The sequence below is a fragment of the Nyctibius grandis genome, chromosome Z, assembly GCF_013368605.1.
Source record: "Nyctibius grandis isolate bNycGra1 chromosome Z, bNycGra1.pri, whole genome shotgun sequence".
In the NCBI taxonomy this organism is placed as follows: domain Eukaryota; kingdom Metazoa; phylum Chordata; class Aves; order Nyctibiiformes; family Nyctibiidae; genus Nyctibius; species Nyctibius grandis.
The window spans coordinates 53,819,265-53,843,200 of NC_090695.1; the positions used below are offsets into that span (position 1 = coordinate 53,819,265).

General features: G+C 40.7%; 1 protein-coding gene across 1 annotated transcript; it reads left to right on the forward strand.

Moving 5' to 3' along the window:
- The first annotated feature begins 805 nt into the window (after positions 1 to 805).
- On the forward strand, positions 806 to 22,626 carry REEP5 (receptor accessory protein 5). Its single transcript, XM_068422746.1, has 5 exons — positions 806 to 1,008; positions 1,281 to 1,374; positions 14,432 to 14,570; positions 20,706 to 20,874; positions 22,280 to 22,626. Exons 1-5 carry the CDS (start codon positions 891 to 893, stop codon positions 22,327 to 22,329), a joined length of 570 nt encoding a protein of 189 aa, XP_068278847.1. The 5' UTR covers positions 806 to 890; the 3' UTR covers positions 22,330 to 22,626.
- Positions 22,627 to 23,936: the final 1,310 nt, after the last annotated feature.

Genomic DNA, 23,936 nt, shown 5'->3' on the forward strand with positions numbered 1-23,936 from the left:
CCTATGTTACTAGATGTAATGCTGAGTCAGATGCAGAGGAGTTGCTGGGAAGGGTCAGCCCTGCCAAGGAAGTTTCCAGGACTACATCATAGCCAATAAATTATATTTAGTTGGCAAGAACACCATGCACACCATAAATTCTAGCGTACAGTTCCAGCTAGGAGCTGCTGTGCTTGGTGCAGTCACACACCTTTTGGGTAGCCGTGCAATGATGTTGTCGTAACCTTTCTTCTACATCGTGTCAATACCTACTATCTATTTCTGACTTTTGCTCATCACATCTGAAATTAGTGGTAACACCTACTGCCTTTTTTCCTTTTTTAACTGTTTGAGCAATTTTAGGGGACCGGAGCTGGCTACGCGTGGGCCCTCCTCCTTAGCTTTGCTTACACGGGAGATTCACTACCTGCTCACTTAAACAAGGAGCACCTTCCTTGCAGGGATGTCCCAGGCCGCCCCCCTAAGCTTAAAAACCAGTCCCGGCGCCTGGGTAAGAACGTGGCCGCAGCCGGACCGGACCAGACCGGGACGAGGAGAGCAGGAGGCCGCGGGGAGACGCCGGCTCACCCCCTCCCCTGGGCCGCAGCACGGCCTGTGTCCGGGTCTCCCCAGAAACAAGGCGGGGGGGCCTTGCCCAGGCCAGGCGGTGCCCCCCAACCTCCATTTCACGGCGCGGACACAGCTCCGGGCGCCGGCGGAAGATGGCTCCCTGCTGACTGCCACCGCCTCCCCGCGCCGCAGCGACGCCCACCCACTCCCGCCACGCCGCTCCCCTCCCGCCCCGGCCGTGGGTGGGCGCGCGGGCGGTGCCAGAGGCGGAGCGTGCCGCTCGGCCGCCGTGCGCCGGGGGCTGCGGAGGCTGACGAGCGGGCGCCCGCGGCGGAGTCGCCATGACCGCGGCGATGAGGCAGAGGTTTGACAGGTTCCTGCACGAGAAGAACTGCATGACCACCGTGCTCGAGAGGATCGAGAGCAAGACCGGCGTCAACCGCACCTATATCGCCACTGGTGAGCTCCAGCTGCGCCCCCGCCGGGTCCCCTCAGGCGCTCGGGGCCGGGGGCAGCCTCGCACGGGGGCCGGAGGGTGGGCGTGGAACGGCCCATGGCGGCGGCTGCGGCTCCGGGCGCAGCGGCCGCGCCCTTGCCGCTCCTCCTCGTCTTGCCTCGGCGGCGCTGGGCCGCCCCGGGGAGCGCGGAGCCCGGCGGGGACACGTCCCCCTCCGGCGCCGCGGGGCGAGGGGCTGCCCGCGCTAACGGCTCTCTGCTCTCTTCCCGCGCAGCCATCGTCGGGGTGGTGGCCGTGTACCTGGTGGTGGGCTACGGCGCGTCCCTTCTCTGCAACATCATCGGCTTCGGCTACCCTGCCTACATCTCGTGAGTGTCGCGACTTTTGCCCCTCTTACCGCGATGATCGCAGGTGTTACCCGCGAGGGGGAGAACACGGCTGCAAAATCACAGCCCTGCGCTGGTGCACGTCTGTCACGGTGGCACTCGATGACCACTCTCTAAAATGTTGTTCCCCCCCCGCCTTTTTTTCCTTAGGATGTGTAGGTGCAAGGTGCTAAGGTGCTAAGTAGAGAACGAAGTTTCTTCCATCTGGCAAATGCTACGTAATAAATTACAGCCAGGAGGTGCTGGGTAATTTCCACACTTGCAAGCCAGTTCCCTTACCATGTTCTATTTCAGCTTTGAGTTCCCAGCTTTGTCATCTCAGAAGCTGGATCACTGTGTCCTACCTGCTGCTAGTAACAGGAGGGAGAATAGCTGTTGTAATGCTGTTTGCTAAAACTCCTACTGATATTTTTAGTTGGGAACTCTCCCAGATGTGCAGAAAGGCACTGGTGCAGTGTCAACGTATGTTTAATGCGAAGCATGACGTGGAGTAAAGGGCCAGAGACAGAGATGCGTGCAGGAGTGCTGTTTACTCCAAAACCACGTAGCTGATGAGAAGGTGGAAAGACACTGTAGCTACTCTTGGGTGTAAAAGACTTAAAAATATTCATTTTTCAAAGGAAGGCCTCCTTGGTTGTTTTAAGATTATCTAATATCTTCCATGGGCGTTATATTGTTATTAGACCAAAATGGATTTCCTGTTAGGTAAGACCACAGCAGAGTATGTTCCCAAAGACCTCAGAAATGTACTAAATAAAACCTTCTGTGTAGCCTACTATGTTGATAAAATGGAAGTCCTTCCCAGCTATAGTGCTATATTGTTGCAACACAGTGCTTGCCTTTTATGTAACTCTTTTAATATAGTCAGCAACTTTTAAAAATACGTTCTCTGTAATTAGCTCCTGGGTGATACAAAATAGGTTCCTTCTTTTTTGTTTTTCAGAGATGTGGGAGATTGACTTTGTTTTGGACTCTCTAGAAACATCTTATGGTTGTGATGCTTAAATCTAAGCAACCCTCTTTTAAATGCTGTTTCCGGTAGGCATTAATTTACAACATTATAGGCTAAAAATTTTGGAAAAACTTAGGTTATATTTTCGGTAAGGCAATTTTTAGTTAAAAGATATTTTTTCATTAAAATCTGAAAGTGAAAATACCAGCCAACAAGGCTTCAAAACCTTAAAATAATTGTGTAGGAATTATGTTTATGTAATATTTTGTGTCTGAGTTAGGTCACTTACTAACTTACATAATTACTTTATAAAATCCTATTTAAATTTTGAAATTTGTTTTAAAGCTGGTTTGGGATTATATTTTAAATCTGCCTTTATGCAACTATGGTGAATAAACTGATAATAAAAGCTCTTAGAGCTGTGGAGGCAAGACAGTAGCAAATCAAATACGAATAACAGGTTTTTCCCTTCCAATTCTTTTTCTTCCGAATCTGGAAAATTGGTTTTTTGTTTTTTTTTTTTTTAATCTCTTTGTAGGGCGTCTACCCTTTTTCATGTTGGAAGGTGGTTTTAAATGTATCTTAATGTGAAAAATTACCTCCCAGATGTTAGTACCATGGAGTATTTTGGTTTTGTTTTTTTAGTAATGGGTGCATATGCCATTGTCCTTGGCTACAATTTTTACTTAAACAAAAAAAACCCATGAATAACATGTACATGAATACAATGCCAGTTCTGTTTTTTCCAATTAATGCTCAGTCAATGCTTTCCCTTATTTGTCTTCTTAATGCTGAAATGTTTTTGAGAGAAAATTTAAATCTTGAATGAAAATCTTATTTAAAATGCATGTGAGATGCTGCATGCCAGTGTCTTTCAGGGGCAGCCTGCTGTCAGCACAGGTGGGCTCAATCCATTCCCCTTCCCCTCCTTGCCAAGTACAGAGCTGGTACAAAGCATTTTCCCATATACATTGCTCTGCTCGCAAGCCTGCAGAGCCAGCAGACCAGTGTGGGTGCATAGGAGGCATGGGAGGGCATGTGCGAGTGCACACGTTTTCATGGTCCCGTTCAGTTTCCCCTTTTTTGGGGGTGAGGTGTGTGAGCTCAGCATAGGCTTTCTTGCCTGTACAGTGTTATGGGATCACTCTGGCAGCAACACACCAGGACATCTGTGCTATCTCCTGAGATGGCTTTCAGTCTGGAGTCAAGCATAGGGTGCCTGACCATGGAAAAGAGCAAGAATCCTCTTTGGTGATTACCCTTCTTCCACTGTATGGGTTTCTCTTTGTCTTGATGCTATCATGCAACTCTCTGTATCTACTGTAGGATCTCTATCCTAATGCAGGACTAAGGTGTGGGAAGATGAGGCTGAGTTACTGGAGTGATTCCTGCTTTCATTTTGCTGCTCTGGATCCTGTACTGCAGTCAGGGTGCTGCCAAGTGCTGTCCCCCGTGCTCATTAAGCATAAAGACCCAAAGCATAAAGAACACTAGCCAGGGTGGTTTATTTCTTCCATTCGGTCTGTCCCCTGTTGAAAAGACAGATGAAAAGCCTGCTATATGAACTAACAGTAGTGAGATTTGCTTCCTAGCATTGGGCAGAAAACAGTTTTCAGCTGTTTTCATCAGCTGCAAACACCCTCAAACGGCTTTTGCTGTAAAAGCTGTGCCTTCTGGAAAAGGTCAGGAGCTGTAAATGTAACGTATTGTGCAGGGTGTTAGTTTGATGTTTGCGCAGGTGTTTCAACAGTGGATCCAAGCCTGAAATGTCTTAGAAGGGCAATGAAAGAGAAAAAGCAGATTACTTTTCCCTAGTTAACATGCTTTCTTCTGTTGGGAAGTAGATCAGTGTATCATTTCTGCATTGTCGATGACTGAATTGTTTAAAGTGAAAAACAAGGAAGTACTCGGTCAGGCTTCTGTTTGGCAGAAAAGACACTCGTGAAGGAGTGGGACAGATGTCTGTGTTCTGCAAGGGAGGTCACCTCCTGTCCTTACGGTTATTTAAAATGGCAAACAGGCTACCGGTGAGTGACCCATTAGGTATGTTCAGATCTGTTTTATTAAGATTTTAGTTTTGGGTTGCCTTGGTCACGCTAGTTACTGTTCATCTCTTTGCTTGCCTGAAAGAAAATATATTGGGGGAAAAAAACCAAACCCAGAGAAGGATGCTCAGGTCAGCTTTATGAATATGCAGGTACCTGCCTGTTAGGCCTTGTATAACTGTGTAGTTTATTTTCTTCTGTTCACATCGTTGTCTGTATTCATTGTCAGTGTGTGCTGTGCAGCAGATGGGAATTTCAGTGGAGAAGTGCTGGAGGCTGTAGCCGCAGGGTTAGACCTAGCAGATGGGCTGTGCCTGGCTGTTGGCATGAGGTGGTACAGCTGCAGCTGTGCTGCTGATGGCTTGCACGTCACTGTGATGCCAGCCCTGGCCAAGGCTCAAAGCCAATGGCGAGGGGAGTGGGCAACTCCCAGGTTAATGCCTGTTACAGTTTCAGACAGGCACAGCTGGTTCCCTTCTTCCCCCTTGTTCATGTTCACCTTCAGCTTTGCTTTGTGTAAGTCTATCATGGTTTTATACATGGAGGAGTTTCTTCTCTAGTAATACAAAATCTTCCCCAAAATCCAAGCCTTCTATGCCATGTCACCAGCAAGGGTGCACCCAAGGCTCTTAACAGAAGCAAACTTAAGCAGCAGCTTTCCAAGTAAATATTATCTGGCTGTTTCCCAGTAAATTGGACAATCTGGGTTAAAGTTTGTCATAAAACCCTAGTATTATTCCCTCAAATTCTGTTAAGTGCTATGTGATGAAATAGAATAATTGATTTTAAGTTGAAATCTAATATTTGTTTGCAGGCTTTTATGTTTGCAGTAGACCAGCATTGAACAGTTTACCACAGATGATGGAAGCAACTTTTTATACTTTCAGTGAGTGTTAACTGCCCAAGGCAATATTCAGACTAGTAGATGAAGTGAGTTTTGGCCGTATAAATAACATTGCCAGTATTTTCACTGCTTGTCTAAACTTTCCAGAGCTAGCTTGTTTAAATGTAGCTCCACCCATAGCCAGTGATGGTGAACTACCTCAAAAAAATTAGAGTGTGCAAGCCGGAAGGGAGCCTTTGATGACTAAGAAATGCGTGCAAAGGATTGGAAACTTCAGAAGTGCTGCCATGTTTGGTTTAAAAATTACAAAGATGAAAATAGCTTTGGGCAGTAAAATGTCTGAACTTACTATTGGTGCCTTCAAGGGAGAAAAGCAATATAGTACAGTCATGCCTCTCTCTGCTTCGGCTAATTTTATGCTGTTACTTCAGTTCAGCTGTTTTTACTCTGTAGATGCTGCTTGTGGCATTTTACAAACTGGAAACAATCTACGTTGATTGTAAAGAAGTATAAACATGCAATTCAAGTCTCAGTTTGTTACTGTCATTGTGTCTTGAGCCTGTCTCCTTGTTCCTTTGCCTCTTCCATACTGCTAAAACAGGAACACTTCTTTTCTTTGGTCACAGTTGTTCAGAAAATGTAAAGTCATTCCTGTATTTGTTGAGAGCTAGGGCAGCAAATTTGCTTTCTCTTAATAAATTTTGAGGAGAGTGCTTACTTTTTTCCTGCATGGAAAAATGCTGCATGGTATATTCATGTTACAAGTAATGCTCTGCTGCTGCTTTATAAAAGTTATTTGAGAGAGCTGGTGTATCTAACCATATTTAAAACGCTCAGTATAAATATAAGCAGAAAGTTTCCAAATCTCTCTGCACTTATGCTGTTTCCTCTCCCAGCTGATACTCTTTTCATGGGGCTACAAACAATAAAAAGTGTATTTTGACTTCTTTGTGTATGTTCTGCCGAATCAGTTCCTCCAGACATGCTTGCTTTTTGTCTTTTAGGTTTTAGAGTGCCATGTTAAAATAAAAGCCATCTTATTTGTTGGTTGGACAAATGATGTACTTTCCTTTCTAGAGATAGCAAGTGGTTAAATGCAAGAAAGAGTCTAATATTGCAATACCTGTAGGAAAATTGGAATTTATCTTCCATACCTTAAAAGTAGGTTAAAAAGATAAAGGTCTTTGTTATACAGATAGGTCCACAATCAGAATTAAACTCAACGATTTCCAGTATATAATTGATGCAGCTATTATTTTTAGGGACTGTGGATATGTTTGAAGGATAAATGAAGGCATTTTACCAGACCTTCTTGATCAAGATGCACTGCAGTGCTGCACCTTGCATGCACTCCTCTTTCTTACTATATTGACCTCTAGCAACTTGGTTGATGTAGGCCTACAGATGTTAAAGGAATAGTTAGACTTCTATCAGTGGGGTTTGCTGTAATGTATTTTTAAACTACCCTTCCTCCTGGTGAGTCACAATGCTTCTAACATTTAATGTGTAGCATTGCTGATCCTAAATGCTGGAGTCAAAAAGTGAGATTAAAAAAAATGTGGATTATTGTTAGTTGCTTTCCTTGTTTTCCTGTTTGTTTTGTTGTGGTGATGCAGTCTAGTTACATTTTAAGTCTTTCGTTACAGCTATGAGGCTATCTGACACAGGAGAGCTGGCAACATCTTGCTATCCCAAAAGGAAGGAAACCTCCTTGTCACTATGCATACAATGATCAAGATACACAATTTTTAGATTAGGATAATGAGGCTGTCTTTGGCTATTAGGAGAAGAAATGCAAACTTTATGTGAGATTCTGTGAACATTAGATAAAAATTAATTTTTTAAAAAAAGAAAAATTACAAAATTTTATTGCTACACAGCTTAGCGACTAGCACTGTGTTCATAAAGGAAATTCTCTGCAAACCAGCCTCAACCCAGAAGCTAGTCCTCAGCCTCAAATTTGAATCCCTTTCCCACTCCCTAATGAGTCAATTTTTTAAATTACATGCAATAATTAAAACCGTAGGATTTTTGTTTCTAGTTCAAAAACTACTTACACAGTGATTACCGTGAAACAGCAACATTTTACCGAGACAAGTCTGAAAACATTGCACCATGATTTCATGCTTTACTGTACATTTGTCTAAATTAAGGCCATACTATAATTCTTTTGCCAATATTGCAGTAAACAGACTTGAAAAACAGTAATAGAGCTGTAACAAAATTACACTTGAAATACAGTCTCTACAGTGCAGCATAGCTTGACAGGAAAGTGTAACTTTTATTCTTTCTGTATTGTTATAAGCCTGTAGCAGGGGCCCAGTTCTCCATTTGGTCACAACAGTACTGTTTGATCTCTCTGCCTGCATCCCAAACAGTAACAGCTGTGGAGAGGCAACTAAAACATGTGAAACAGTTTTTTCCTCTGTAACAAAATTGGCTGTCACAAGTAGAGAAGCATTATGTTGTGGGTCCTTAGCAAGTGGCTTCCTGTGGTGGGATGTGGCATGCCTGCACTAGGCAGGTAAAAATGTGGCTTTTCCCGAAGCTCCCTCACTGCACACCACTTCTTTCTTGTCAATACCTTCAGGAAAAACAACCTGAAAGACTTCTGTAATACACACTGGGATTAGATGTTTCCAAACAGGGCTTTTAGACTCCAGCAGGCAGTGTAGCAGTACTGGTCTAACTGCTAATGTGGACAAGTACAGGCAATGGTGAAGCTGGTAAAGCTTAGCCTGGAACTGCATACGCAGGTGAGCCCTGCTGAATGCCCCAGTGACTTTCCTTGCCTGTATTAAGGGAAGAAGTGGAGGAAATCCACCTTGCTGAGAGAGTGTGTGGACAGCTTCTCTGGGAGGGGAGAGCTGAATGGTGGTGGAGCTCCTGCTGCACAGCACCACCCGCATCACCTGGCCTGTGTGTCAGAACAAGCAGTAACAAAATGGTTTGGCAGCCTGGACTGAGGCACTGACGCATGTTAATCCCTGCAAAAAAAAAGCCTGCGTGGATGTGTGTTTGGGGCAAGCTGGTTTTAACCTGAGTCAGAACTCGGGAACTGACTCATCGTGTGGCCCTACAAATACTTGTTCCAGAAGAGAGCGGGCCTAGAATGAGCAGAGAGCAATGAGATGAGAGGATTGCTGCTTTTCTGCAGGAATCTAGCTTTGTGCTGAATTAACATGTGGTCTGTAGGACTCACTTCACTGGTGGGCAAAATGGTGTGTGCTCTTTTTGTTGCCTCAGTCTCCATTTCCTTTGAAGAAACAAAGGTAGCACCCTTTGTACTACTGTCATGTTGTTTGGTGTTGTCTGCTAATGATATCTGTCCCTGCACAGACAGTGAGCCCCCTTGCTATCCTTCATTAATTTATCTGCTGCCATCTTCTGGATACACAAAATTTTGAGAGAGGGTAGATGGTAGACTTACACTGCAGCAGTTGTATAAGTGCATTTGGCAGGAAGGTGTTTTCAGTATCTGCAAATGCTCGACTCTACTATTGGAGTCAGTAAGGAGGAAGAAAGATGAAGACAGAGACTTTTAACTGGTGGATGAAAAAAGGTAGAAGACAAAACGATAAAGCAAATACAAATATGCAGGTACTTGTTTCACTGAAGTGATGCCAGATGTCACCAAAGCAGCCTGCCAAGGTGAGTCTGAAATGAGGATGACAGAGAGGCACCAAACTGAGGAAGTCTGTGGTGCAGTGGAGTGTTGGTCCCACAGAGGTGTTTGGATAGATAGCTGGAAGTAAATTATTTTTGAATCATCACAACCTACAGTAAAGAGTTGGGGCAGACCAGTAAGTATAAGCTCTAGAAGTGTAGGTAATTTCAGGTGTTTTTTTTTGTTTTTAAGTTAAACAGGAAAAAAAAGTGTTATGCTTGGCTAGAAGGCTCACAAGTGTGCCTGCATGCTCATTTAGTATAGTACTGATTAGAAAACTGAAGGAAGGATGCACAAAATGGTCCAGTCTTTCCTAACTACAGCATGAACACTAGGCTTAACAGAGGCTAATCTTTTGTCTTAAACTTGTAACTTTTATTTAATAAAGAATCATCAGGTACACCTTGTAAATTGCAGGGATTTGAGTGATTACTTCATATGGGATTACAGCAATAAAATTTGGCATTTCTTTCTTTATTTCTGGCTTCTACATCTTAGCTGGACTCAGCTAAAAAAAAAAACCCAAACAACTCATAACTGGTGTACTTACAGCTTGCTTATTCTGTGAGTACTATATGTGTGAATTAACTCTAACAATGATTTGTTATGCCAGAGCTAATTCAGGAGTGTGTAACAGTCTCTTCTTGGAAAAGAGCTGATTTTTTGTCAAAATGAGTCAGATGCTTTAAGTGAAAGAACTCAACTTGGCAGCTTACTAAAATTAGACCAGTATCTGTTACTATCAGGTAACAGGATAAAGTAACCACACTTGATCTAGAGTTCAATTTGACTGATTCTAAGATCCACACAGTCAAAATTGAGCTGGTACTCTGATACTGTAGCTACATAGCTGGTAATGAGCCCTGGGCCATTGGAGAGCATGGCAGCCTCTGCTCTTCCCTATTGGCGTCACCACTAGTGATGTTATTGAGGAACACATATGGCTAAAAATGGAACTTGGCTCCCCATCTGCGCAAGTTGCAGTTGTGGCCCACGGCAGGCCATTTTTACTGCTAACAGGCATCAGTTTTTAAAATAACTGAGCTGTGATGTGTACCATCCAGTCTACTGGAAGCTGTTCCTAGTGACTGCTCTTACCTCCATCATGCAGAACTACTGTAAATAGTTGTTTGAGGCGTTATTTAAAGCCCTCTACAGTTAGTGTGTAAGCACCATATAAAATCCTTTGTCATGTGTAATTACGACACATAACTACACGGAATTTAGTCATATAAGTATTAGAAAAACTTGACAGTATCTCTTTTCTTTTAAAGTTTGAAAGTATAGGCTTTGGATATTCCTTCCTTTGTTAGGAAATCTTAGTGTTATGTGCTAATGAGACTGACTTACTTGCTCTTGAAACATATAAATAACCATTACAAGAAGGCTATCCTGATGTTGGCTGTACTACAAGTGGCTCTTGATCTGTATCTTTTCACTTATTGATGGAGATTGCATTTTGATTCATGATTTAACATGGAGAAGAATAAAATGTTCTTGGCTTCAAGTATGATGTATCTCCTAAGGTTAATTGTGCAGAGCATTACACCAGGGTAATACCTAATAACGTATAGAATAACTTGTAAGAATAAGTCTAATTAGGGTGGGATTCTCCTGTTGGAAAGAGTACAGTTATAAATGGACAAAAAAACCTATCCATTCACATACTCTACATAACTTACTGTACTTATTTGTTCTTGGATAAGGAGTATTTTCTGTGACTCTCTAGAGAGAGTCCAGCACAGAGCCACGAAGATGATTAAGGGAGTGGAACATCTCCCTTATGAGGAGAGGCTGAGGGAGCTGGGTCTCTTTAGCTTGGAGAAGAGGAGACAGAGGGGGGACCTCATTAATGTTTATAAATATGTAAAGGGTAAGTGTCAAGAGGATGGAGCCAGGCTCTTCTCAGTGACATCCCTTGACAGGACAAGGGGCAATGGGTGCAAGCTGGAGCACAGGAGGTTCCACATAAATATGAGGAAAAACTTCTTTACGGTGAGGGTGACCGAACACTGGAACAGGCTGCCCAGAGAGGTTGTGGAGTCTCCTTCTCTGGAGACATTCAAAACCCGCCTGGACGCGTTCCTGTGTGATATGGTCTAGGCAATCCTGCCCCGGCAGGGGGATTGGACTAGATGATCTTTCGAGGTCCCTTCCAATCCCTAACATTCTGTGATTCTGTGATTCTGTGACTTACTATTGAAATAGTGTATAAGTAGCAAAGGACGGAGATAACTTGTGTCCTTTTGTTAAACAGGGACAAGTTAGACTATGGATTTCCACTGGCAGTCTCAGCTGAGGGACATATTCCCCGCTGAGAAGCAGAGTATTTGTAAAATACTTGCCTTTCCTTCAGTTAAAACTTTCATTCACTGATGGCCCTGCTATATCCTGCTTTTTCCTTCCTTCCCTCACACTAAATGGGATTGGAACTGGGGTCATTGCTAACAAATGCAGTTTATGCTCTTCCTTCAGAACTGATGTCACTGGCTGTTACCTTAATGGGTGTGGCAGGGGTCTGCCACCTGAGCTTGTCCCATGGTGCCTACCTAGATCAGACCATTATAGGAGGGGAAATGTGCTGTTTTCTACACTGTGCAAGAATACACTACGTATGGATTTAACACTGCATATCAGCTGGTTAAATCAGACTGCTTTTTGACTACTTGTGGTACTGCTTGTGACTATCTGACCATGAAAGTGTCTTGTTCATGTATTCACTTCAAGACATCACCTTAGGGAACTACAGCAGCAGATGGTGAACGTTGAAAGGGAGCATACCCATGTCACTGCATTTATGGAGCTCTTAAAGGCCATCTGTTTTTACAGGAGAGAAGGTAATAAAGTGTGCCTCATTAACATAATGATAGGTCATCTGCCCTTTGCTACAGAATTGGCAGTTCTAAACTTTTTTTATGAAAACTGATTTTCATGATTACCAAGATGACTTTAACGATAGCAAAAATTAAACAATGCCTTCTTAAATCTGTGGATGGCTTCAGATGATTGGGAAACAGCAAGACTGTTAGCAGTTTCACTGCAAAGCATTCTCTCACAAATACCAAGCTAGCATGCTTATTATGGTAAAATAAGCATTCCCCTGTATGACTCTAATGGAGAAGTGGTCAGCAGAACCAGAAAAATTCACACAAACCCCTGCAGCAAGTTTTCTTTAACATTGAGAAACTTTGCAATTAGTTCCTTTCTCTCCTCCATGTGTCCACCGCTCTAACTTACCTACTAGTCACTTGCACTTTTTCTTTCCTTGCAGAAGTATGGTTTCACACCTTGAAAATAGATCAGTAGCCCTCTGCCTTACCTCTTGTGTTGGTTGGTATTAGAATAACTGAGAGGTGCAGGTATAGAAAAAAAACCCGTGGTTAGGAGTGGGAGGGCAGGAGCAGCTGAAGTTGGCACTGCCTTTGAGCAGACTGCCTGGGCTACTGTTTCCTAACACTGTGTTGTTAGGAGCAGCAGTAAGCAGACCTGCTGCTGTCCACCTGTGGAAAACCTGTTCTCCCAGTTGTGCTGATGCAGTACCTCAGTAACAGCACCTTGTTGTACATGGTGGGGTAGGGCGAGGGCTGTTGCTTGCCCTGTCGCAGGACCCTGCTGGCCTGCCACAAACTCTAATGGAAATAATGCATAAATTAAGTATCAGATCTTCGTATTGCATTTCAAAGTAATTCAATCCAGTAGCTGTGCCAGTTCTCTCTGCATGTGGTGGGTTTGCCAGTGCTTTTGCTAAAACATAAGGCATGTTACATGATTTTTTTTTTTCCCCTTAATTTACAGAACTAGGAAGTGAGAGAGTCCACAGGGTTTGTCAATTCACAAACCAGGAAATGTACTCACAGCCAGCCATCTCGCTGTGGTTTCTATTTTGTAAGCCTCCCTAACTCTCAGTCTTCTTTATGGACTAAAAGAAAACTTCTCAGTTTCAGCTGCTGCTTCAGCAACAATATAGCGGATATTAAGGAAATAAGTTATAAAAGAATTAAAACTAAATTCATTAAACTGAGCCTGCAGGTTTTAATCCTATGGCATGAGCGGAGAGGACAAATGCTTTTTAATACTCTTAAGCTTCACGTTATCAGGCTTACAGTTGCTAGCATTTCCTTCTAAAACTTCTTACACTGCTAATCTGGAATTTAGCGAGTCCCAAGTCTCCGCTACTTTTACTGAAGAAAGTATGTGTTCGTCTTTCTTCCAGCTTCCTATTTTTGGAACTGTATAAATTTGAACTACATTCACCTATCAGTTGGACAGCAAAAACCCAGTTAGTCATTATGCAGGAAGCCCAAGACTTCACTAGAGGTTGCTCCACCCTGTTCTTAATACCATAGTCTACATCAGATTTTGCAAGTCCTGTAGGAGTGTATTTATAGAGCAGAACAATTGGCAATGCAGATACCTAGTCCTCACTGTATGTGGTGGGGGCATGCTGGGTCTCCTCTGCTTCTGTAGACCAAGTTCGTAGTTAGAGCTTGTTCGTAATTAGAGCAAATCTTATGGTTTACCTTTTCAAAGAGGAATCTAGTGCATGTACATTATGAGTAAAGAAATTTCAGATTCACTTCAAAATCCTGAACTAAATTTAAAATCTTAATGTTGGTGCTGTTTGCACTGGGAGATGCTGGTCTGTTATAATACCTGTAAGAAAGGCATTCAGATTCTGTAAAGCATCATTTAAAATGCTATTTATTAGCACTAACACTATAAAGAAGCCGAGAATAGTACAGTGAAGCTGATGTCCCTGTAAATGCTGGGAACCCCAAGTTGTGCAGTGCTGAATGGGCCTCTGACCCACACGCAGCACACTGTGCAGACCTCATCTGTAGACAGGGTTACCCCATTTTGATCATTTAAGCTATTGTAGGATATTTCTTTCAAGACAACACTATTCATCGTTGCTGCTGTCAGAGAGGAAGGATGTTTGTTAGATAAAGGCAAGGCCAGGCAGGTGGTGTAATCGCTGGTAACCAACGGGAGCTGCCTGCAGGCTCCTCTGTTCCAGTGAGCTGGCTGAGCTTATCCTCTGGCCAGGTCACTTGTGCAGCACAGCACAGGCCTGAAAGCCAGGCTGTGCGTGCATCACAGACCTGGTCTCACTCGGGTTAATTGTTATGTGCATCACTAATGCTTTAATGTACAACAGTCTTGTCAGGATTACCACAATGCATCCAGAACTGGAACTGGCCAAAGATTATCCCTTCTCTTCCCTGTCTCATGAATGAGGTGAGGACGTTTGCGTTTTTTATTTGGTTTTTATGTAATCACAGCGCTGGAAATAGCTTGAGTATCTGGTCTTTTTTAAAGTCTTACACGTAGGGAAAAGCTTTGCTGTCCAAAGATCTTGGGCACGTTGTATGATAGATACTACTTAGTTCTCTTCTGTAGAGCATATAGAGACATTAAATTGTGAGGATTCACATATAACAACAAATCTGGGTCATAAAAACTTTACCATTTCATCATTATAGATGAGACTGGTGCTACTGATCTGCTCACTTGTTTTGTTTTCCTTACAGAATCAAGGCTATTGAAAGCCCCAACAAAGATGATGACACACAGTGGCTGACTTACTGGGTTGTGTATGGCATTTTCAGCATAGTGGAATTCTTCTCTGATATCTTTCTGTCCTGGTTCCCTTTCTACTACATGCTAAAGGTATGTTAGTCCATGTGTCCCCTCTCCTAAAATGAGACCTTTGATATAACTGATTTAATGTCTTCAAGAGTGCATAGATGGCAACAGATTCCCTTGGAATCATTCCTGGGTCACACCTTATTTTTAGATGCTGATTATATGTAATTTAGCTCTCTGAAAGTGAGCTGTTTACAGCTGGTGGTTTTGTGAAGCAAGAGGGGAGGATGGGTTGGTGTCAGGAAAAGGTCTGCCATGTTTTAGGAAAGAAGAGATGGTGTAGATGTACCATGGAAAGCTCTTTGTCTTGGTGTTCAGGTAAATTTGGGCAAAATGACAGTGCACGGTAAACACTACAGAGTGGCTTCGGTTTTGCTTTAAGTGCATTAGCAAAAGTGGAGAGTAAAATCACAAAGGCAGCAAAGGGAAGTAATAACTTCTGTGCTACTGGGAGCAAACAAGGAAATCACAACATAAAAATAGTCTGAATCACACAGACTTCATTTTTAATGAAGACTACTTTCCTGAAAGGAAATGGCAGGTATCAGAAGAGCTTGTTGCTAATGTGTGTTTGTTAGGGTGGTTCGACTACCAACAATGATTCACTTAATGCATTCCAAGCTTTGTTTGTCAACTAAGGTGTGACTGAGTTGCCAGTCAGCTTTAGCATGTTAAATTATTCTAGGAGATAGCCAATTACCATGTATGCTCTTGGGTAGAAGACGTTCTAGCTTGCTGGAGAGTCAGTTGTTCAGCTTAAATAACTGTTACCTGTTTTCTGTGTCAATGGGCTGTTCTATTCCTTCTCTTTTGCTTTGTTAGCCTGGTTTATACCCACCAAAGTTCTTGATTTGCTTGCCAGCTATTGTGGTGGGGTCACTTAAAATTTTAACGGTAAGGTCTGATGCTGCCAAATGCTTTTTCCAGGAAATGCCATATTCTGAAAACAAAAATTGACTTGAACTCCTCAGTTACACATCTGCGTTGTTCCTTTTGAATCTTTAACAGGCATCAACTGTGCAATCATTTGGACACTTATTTCCCCAGCTCACAAAGAAAAAGCACATATTTGAACTATTGCATCCAACTAAAAATATTCTGACCTGTCTCACAAAGTTAATTCTCTCTTCCCCCCCCCCTTTTTATTCCCTTAATCAAAAATGAAAATATGTTTTTCCATTTTAAGCTTAATGTTTTTGCAAAGTTTATAAGAAGAATCTGCTAATTTCGAAGTTTAGCATGGATAACACATATGTGAAAGTTTTACTATTTTAATATATTAAGACAAAGCCAAATAGTGATCAAAGTGCAAGTTCATCTGATCTGAATAGGATCCAAAAGGATTGCTTTTGGCACTGGAAGATACACAGCTATTTCACATCCCCAACTTCACCTTACAGTTTAGCAGGATTATGACTTTACTCATTGTCTGCAGTGATGTATACTCGCAGTTCTGAATTCATGCTTTTCTAACTTCTTGGTGGTAAAAGACGTGGCAATGATTTCTTCGTGCTAGCACAGCACTTTATCTGAAGAGCATGCAACTGAAATTCAGGTTGACCTAGCAAGTAAAGACCAACCACAGATGGTTCTGATAATACTGTGTCAGCCACATTTACATACAGTGGTGGCATCAACAGTAAGGTACTTTTCTGAGTTCAGCGAAAGCAAACACAAGGAAGCAATTGTGCTAAATGCACAGCTTTCTACTATAACTGCTGAAGGCACAGAGAAGTCAAGTATTTACTCTCAGTAGTGGGTAGGAGGAGAGGTTTACTTCTGTGATGCAGAGGCAGACAGAAGGTGTTGGCTGAGAATCAGAAAGCATTTCTGACTGAATGGAAGGATGGAAGGTACTCCATGGGAGGGAAAAGGAGGAAGCAGCTTCCAACTTTCAATCCATCTGCAACTAAAACCTCGTGTAGTGTAGTTTGTCATGTCTCCCTGTCTCTTTTATGATGTTATGAAATAGGAGCCTAGATACGTTATTTATGCAAATTTCAAGCTCACTTTCATTTTCCAAATATGCTAAATTTGCATATTGACATTTATTTGATACAGCTTGTAGCTTCCGCTCCAGACTGAGTTTTAGCTTCTCAATGTTTCTATATACCTTAATGTGCGGGGCCAAGACACTGATCGTAGCTGCTCCTGTATTTCCTTAAGTCCAGAGTGTAGGCTCTGTCACGTCAAAGTTTTAGCACAGTAGGAGTTTTTATAGATTGGTGAAAGGCATGTTCAAGAACTCCTCTTAATATGTGTTATAATGTTTGCATATACTTTTCTTCTCCAGTTGAAGACTGGTTTGAGATTTCTTGGGCTCTGTGGGGTTTTTTGTAGTGCCTACTTTTTATTTATCTGCTTTTTTTTCTCTGAGCACAGGACATACATGCAACTCGTGATTTCATATGTATGTGATGTGTTTTTCAATACTTCTGTTAATTATTTAAACATTTCTTTGGCATTCAGGTATTAAAATACTGTAGCCAGTGAAAATAGCAGAGGTTATCCTAGGAGTATTATTCTTGGTAGTGGGAAGGGAAGGAAAGGAGACTTCTGACTCTACTAACAGTTCTGTCTTGAAATATTAGAATACTATTTCTGAACAGAATTCCTAGCAGACACGTCACACTGGGTACGTTACACAAACTGCTGCTATGAGGCACTCAGTCAAACGAAGCAGGAGGAGTTGTCATTGTGAGTGTAGCAATGTGCCAAATGTGTCAGTCTTGACCCCGCTTCAAGACAGACATCCCTCCTCTTGTTCATGCACCCCATGTAATTAATTACTGATTTTGGCTAAAGAGCTACTTCACTTCCATTAAAACAAACACCTTGTTTTCATGTCAGTAGTTGTCTGTTAGGAGTGTGTTCATGTTTGTGGTTGTATGAGGCGTGTCTTGGGTTTTGATAATCTTATGTGTGTAGAAGCATGGGAACTGGCCATGGACATGTATGGTGTGTTTCTCAGCTGCAGTCGTTTCCTCTGCTGTAGTGGCAAACCCAGCTGTATTCGGTTTCATGCTGCCAGGGCAAGAACAGCTGCTAGCATCAGATCCAAGTGGGCTAGACCCAGCTCAGGTATCTGCCTAACAAAGTCACTCCATTGCATGAATTCTGTTCCCTCCTCTGGCTGGTCTGGAGGGTTGCAAAGAATATAGTAATTTTTTTTCCCAGTTAACAGTTTTATTACTCTAAACTTTCTAGACCTTTTTACAAACCACTTTATTTTTAATAGTCTGTGTTAGTTCAGTTTCATGAGAGACAAGGGGAAAATCAACCAAGTTAGCAGTCTGACACTCTCTAGCTTTGAAAAGACTGAGATCTGCAACTTTGGTATGTGTCCTCTAGAAAACATATATAATCATCTGTTTCACTACATTTCAAAAGTGATAGGTATTTGAGAACAAATCTGTGACTATAAAAGATTTGATTTTTTTCTTGACTAGACTTGGACAAAGCCGTAAAATGAAAATTACTAATTTTGTTCCTAGGCAAGAAAAGGGAAATTTCAGTTTCTTTTACTTTCAAAGGAAGTTGGACTTACAGTTGAGGGAGTTCCTGAAACAAAGGAGAACTAAGTAACATCTTTGTATATTTCGACAAGTTAAATAACTATCAGTAATTGGCCAGTTATTCTTTAACTGGAAATAAAATCAATATACTTCTCAGCTTTTAATGAAAGATAATAATGTAAGATAGTACCTTTTATTCTTTGTTATATTAAGTTCCAAATAATAGAAGCTTTTGAAAATTGATATTCTGGCACTTTTTGCTTTTATTTTCTCTGATGATGCTGAATGATACTGCATCAGTTGCTGCTTACTGGTGCCGTGTTTATTGCATGTTGAATTATTTCTTTTAATTAATTGAAATGTTCCTGGTAGGCATTCTCACTGGTGGGCACTTTACTTTGAAAAAGCTTTCTTTCTCTTCTGGGAAAACACTCCTTTAAGTCATTCTCTTCTGACACCGTGATGAAAATACTTTAAAGGAAAATGCTTAAAGCTTACCGAAAAGGATGTAAATTGGTTTGGCAAAATCTTCTGCAGAAGGCAGTTATCCCCAGGAATCAATGATCCTTTTCAAAGGGAAAGCCTGTCAAGATACCTCTCCAGCACCAAATATACCATAACAGGTTTTCTCTACAGCAAGGGGAATGAGAAGTGTCCTTAAAGAAAAAAAGGAGTAGCAAAGTAGCAATCTCCAAAACCAGTCGGTTAAACATGTTTTCTTCAACTGATGTATATCAAGGGGATCAGTTTTATTGTGGTGTGCACTGCAGCGAAGACAAAGCCAAAATTTTACAGGTATGAAGAGCAGAACTTACAGAACATTCAACCTCAGTATCCTTTATCTGAGGAAGAATAGAGGGGAGATACTCCAAAATATTTCGAAGGCTTGCCTGAAGGAGACTATGTGGTTTTCATAATTGAAAAGGGATTTTTTTCTCGTTTTTTTTTTTCTTTTTGTTAAACTCAAATCAGAACCTTTCTTTTAAAATAACCTCTCTTGACTTAAATCACCTTGTAATGGTTAAATTGTTATTTAGGAGTTTCTTATGTAACGCTAAAACAAATATTTGGATGTGGTTCTGTCTTTGCAATTTTACAGTGGGAAATGAAAGTATGAGGGGAGGGAGAGGAGACAGAAATGTCTGGCTAGGCACAGTGGAATTCTGAAAGGATACTGTGATTGAACTAGTTTCTAGGAAAAGCTTTTGCACTGTGCAGTGTACTGGAAACCTCATAAATAATTAAGATTATATTTTTTATAATCTTATATTTTTTAAATGACTTCCGGAAGCTCTAGTACGTGCATTGAAACATCTCTTTGGTTGCTGTAGATACTGCTGTGAAAACTGGAAAACTTCTGAAATCTAAGCTTTTAAATAAGTGCTATTGATTTAAATTCAGAGTTTTAAGTTGTTACAGTTTTATTGTAGTTTAAATTATTAGTTTGATTTTTGGTGCCTAACTTAGGTAATTGTGTGGTGTTTTTTTTTTTTTCCAGAGGAGGAGTTGTGTTTTTGTTGTTGTGTTTTCTCCCTCTCTCCCTCTCATCCCAAAAATGTGTGGAAATCCTCAAACATTTAATCATGTCTAACATCAAAACAAAGCACATTTTGGCTGAGGCTAGGGTGGGTTTGTTTTGTGTTTTAAGAAAAGGTGATCTGTGAAAAGCTGTTACTCATTTATTTTCTGGAGAAACTTTTGACACAGGATAGTATTGTACTATTTAAGACTGGAAAGAACTGTACAATTGCTGAGGAAATTTGCTTAATTTTGTTGCATTTTTATCCTGTAAAATCTTCATATATATATAGTTTCAGAGCTCAAGCAAACTTAGTTATGGCACTTCCTGTCCCTTAAATGTTTTGATCTTGTTTTGCATAGCTGTCTTTCTGTTCTGTATGACAGTGGAACTGAAGCCAAATAAAGGTGCTTCAGTAGTAAAGACAGATATTTGTAATACATGTAATAGCTGTTTTTCCAATCCCCTTTGTAAGATGCAGAAATATTGCCCCACACACTGTGGTGTTCACCTTTTGTTTTTCCCAGAGAGTAGATTGTGCCATAAGAGCTGTACCTAAACTGTGCAATCCAAAAGCATTACCCTTGTCTGTGCACTGTGTAGCTTGGATATATCTTTCCTCCTTGTCACTTTAGCTCTGGGATGCACACGATCCCGTGCTTTCCCCTGCCACATTTTCAAAGCAGGGAGGCAGAGAGGACAGGGATATGTTTTGGCTGGATTTAAGTGATTTAGAGACCTAGACCTTCAGTCAGGCCTGTGCCACATAGTTTAGAAGTAGCCAGAGAGACTAATATTTTGTCTAATTAGGTTTCATACTTGTACCTTTTTTTTTTAAAAAAAAAAAAAAAAGTACATGCAACCTTGATACCTGTTACCAGATTGGCTTTACTGCTACAGCCCTCCTCCTTTATCCTATCAATATCCATGAAATTATTCCAATATAAAGATTCACTGTATGTAACTATACTGATGTGCATACTTACTGGACTGTGAACATACCAAATGAAGGTGATGATATACTGTTTTAAATATGATCAAGTCTGTGGCAGAGTTAGGAAGGCATGCTACACCTTGTCTCCTACTTGTTTCTTCTACTTACGCAGATGTTCTTGTTACTTTTAGTGTGGATTCCTGTTGTGGTGTATGGCTCCAAGTCCTTCTAATGGGGCAGAGTTTCTCTATCATCGAATTATTCGTCCTTTCTTCCTGAAGCATGAAGCTCAGCTCGACAGTGTTGTTAAAGACCTGAAGGACAAGGCTGCGGAGACTGCAGATACCATCACTAAAGAAGGTGAGGAAAAGACCATTCACTAATCACATCAAGTAGGAAGAATTTCCCTGGGCAACTATAATATTACAGCTAATATTCATCATTTGGGGGGAAAAAATGTAAGAAGACTATGTAAATCATAATGGAGAAGTTAAATTTGGGTGAAGATGCCAGGAAAAGAGGATTGCACTGGATTTTACTTTCTAGGAGTGCAGTTATACTAGAATGAGTGCAAGCTGTATGAGTGTAAGAAACGGCTAATTAGTTTGTGTGTCTTCCCACCATACATATCGCTATAAACATGCTCCATACAGGCAGGTCCAAACATCCTCACAAGATACCTTCCATAAATACAGTTACTGTTTCAGATATTCTTGTATTTCCTAAAATACCATCTCAAATACCTGGTAGTATAGAAGGGCTGCAAATTGTGTAATAAAGCAAATCCTTTAACTCCAATAAACAGCAACATGTGAAATGAAGTTTTCCTGTCTATAAGTTTTTTTACTTTTCCTTCCTCAGATCAATGGATTCTGAGCCCACTTTTAAAGAAATTACTTAAGTTTTTATTTGGTTAGAATAAATGTTATCACAGCCTGTAGGTCGCTTAATTTTTGCCTTTATTTCCTTGCATTCTATAGTGGACCCTCATACTCTAAAATGTCTGATTGTAGTTTTATGAATAACAGAAGGAAATGTATTACGTAGCTAAGATAAAGGTTTATTTAAATTTCATTTGAAAGGAAATTTATTTATAAGATATTTCAAAGCGCCTTAAGTCTCCTTTTCCCCAAACAATGTATGCAGTCTCATTTCCTCTTACCAACTAAAGCAGTTTTTCTGTTGGTACTTAAATGATCTGCCTTTCTCAACTACACTTGAAAATTTTGCTGCGTGACCCTTCCTGAATCATTATTTTTAGACAAGTGTCTTAAATAATGTTCTTCCATGTTGCACATGGGATTTTTCTGTCCTCATTCCGTCACTTATTCTTTCTTTGTTCTATTTTTACATATAAATATTTCCACATACATATATTTTTTAAGAAATCATGCAGACACATATGCATGTACACACACACACACATATTAGCATTATTCTAGCCCTATTTCATCAGCTTGGTAGTATATTTCTTGCTGTAAACCTGTATGTTCTAAACACTGGGAGCAGCTCTGTTATATTGATACAATAGTTATAAGTCAGTCTGTGCTGTTTATTGTGCTACTCCTTGCTTATGATTTAAATCTTTATATGATCAGTTTTATCACTATGTCTGTGTGTATGTGTGTACAAAAGCTATGATTTTCTTTTTTGATGTTTCTTTTGTAACCTAAAAGGAAAATTTTTTTTATGCAGCTCAGGAACACTGAATAAGCCACTTAGTTTGTAGGCCTCTAACGTTAAACTTGCTTTCATTTCTCTGCAGCCAAGAAAGCAACAGTGAACTTACTGGGTGAAGAAAAGAAGAGCACTTAAACTATTAACTGGATAAAGTTTCCCTATCACCTCCTTTACGAAGCTTGATGTTACTGGGAACTGTGGTATAATTTTAATAATATTGCCTTGGTAACATTTTGATATGTTAAAGGAATGTGTTGTAAGTTTGCTTACTACTTTGCTGTGTCTGTATAGAAAGTAAGCATTTCTATTTAAAAGCAATGCAGTGGGCAGCACCTGAAGCTTAATGAAAATATTTTATTCATCTTCATGCAGAAGAAATATTTCAGTAATCTCTTTCTGCAGTAACATAAATAAAAAGAATATATCCCACAGGCTCTGCACTTTCATTGTCTCTTTGTGTATGTAATTACTTTTAACACTTTGACTGTGGTGCATCTGGTAATATAAAGCTGTTGTATAAGGAAAATACTAGCCTGAACGGATTTTCTCTAATATGCAGGGAATTCTTGTGAGAGATGGCATAATGGATGTATTCCCCACCAATAAAGTTGTAAATGATGAAATTACATGTTCTAGGCACATAGAGGTTATTCACTGTTGCATGTTTTGTTGTAACACATTTGGTACAGTGTGTGTATCCTTTAATGGATAGATACTAAATATAGGGAAGAGTAACTTCATTCAAATGATCAAGCTTATATTTGCGTGAAGTAATTTGCCAGAAAGATGCATTAAATTGCACAAGATTAGGACAAGATGACTAAAGTACAACTCCTTGCCTCTTCTTGCTAAATAAAGTTGTAACCTAAAATTGTTAGTAGAATGCCTTTTCAGATCGCACTCAAAAGCTCAAACCACCTTTCGCTACGGAGTGATAGCATTACAAACACTTTTTCCTACAGTCCTGTTAGAACATTAACTGCCTTGGATGTCAAACCCCAGAACTACATCATTAATGGGGCGGACTACAACCTCCATGAGCTTTTTCTGCTCATAAAAATCTGCAATCTCTTCTGACTGTACTAAGGACAACTTTGCATGAGCACTGAAACTTCTTGAATAGAGATTCTATTGTTGTTACTTGATATTTCCCTGACCAGTCAGTAAGAATGCAACCAAAGTTCGTAAGAGAATAAGGCTTTTTTGCAATCAATGGAAAAGAATTTTTTTTTCAGATCTGAATCTGTATTTACTCTTTTACACTGCAGTATTTTCAACAAATTCAGCATGAATTACTGAAATCTCCTTGGTGTCATCTCCATGCTGGCATTTCTTTAAAGCCTACAGTAATGATATGACAGTTCTTAACTCACAGAACACACAGAAGGTAAGCTTAAGCTTTTGATACGATAAAAAGTGATTTCTGGTCCACAATCTTAAATTCAAAAGATTTAATCTTAAAATAGACTTTTGAAGACTTCGTTTCCTGCAACAAGTTGGTATGTAAACATTCACTGTAAATTTTAAGATGCAAGAACTGCAAAAGAATGAAGCACGCAGTGCAACTCAGCAGGTCAGCTTTAAATTTGAGAGAGATGTAGAAGCGTCTTAAGAGAAAGTATTTTAAACTTTAAGCTGGAAAACACAGCCCTTACGGCTGTCAACTTGGATAGGGAAGTTTGAGACCCCTGTGCATTCTTTGTCATTTGAAGAGAAAAATGTAAAATATCACAGCTAATCAT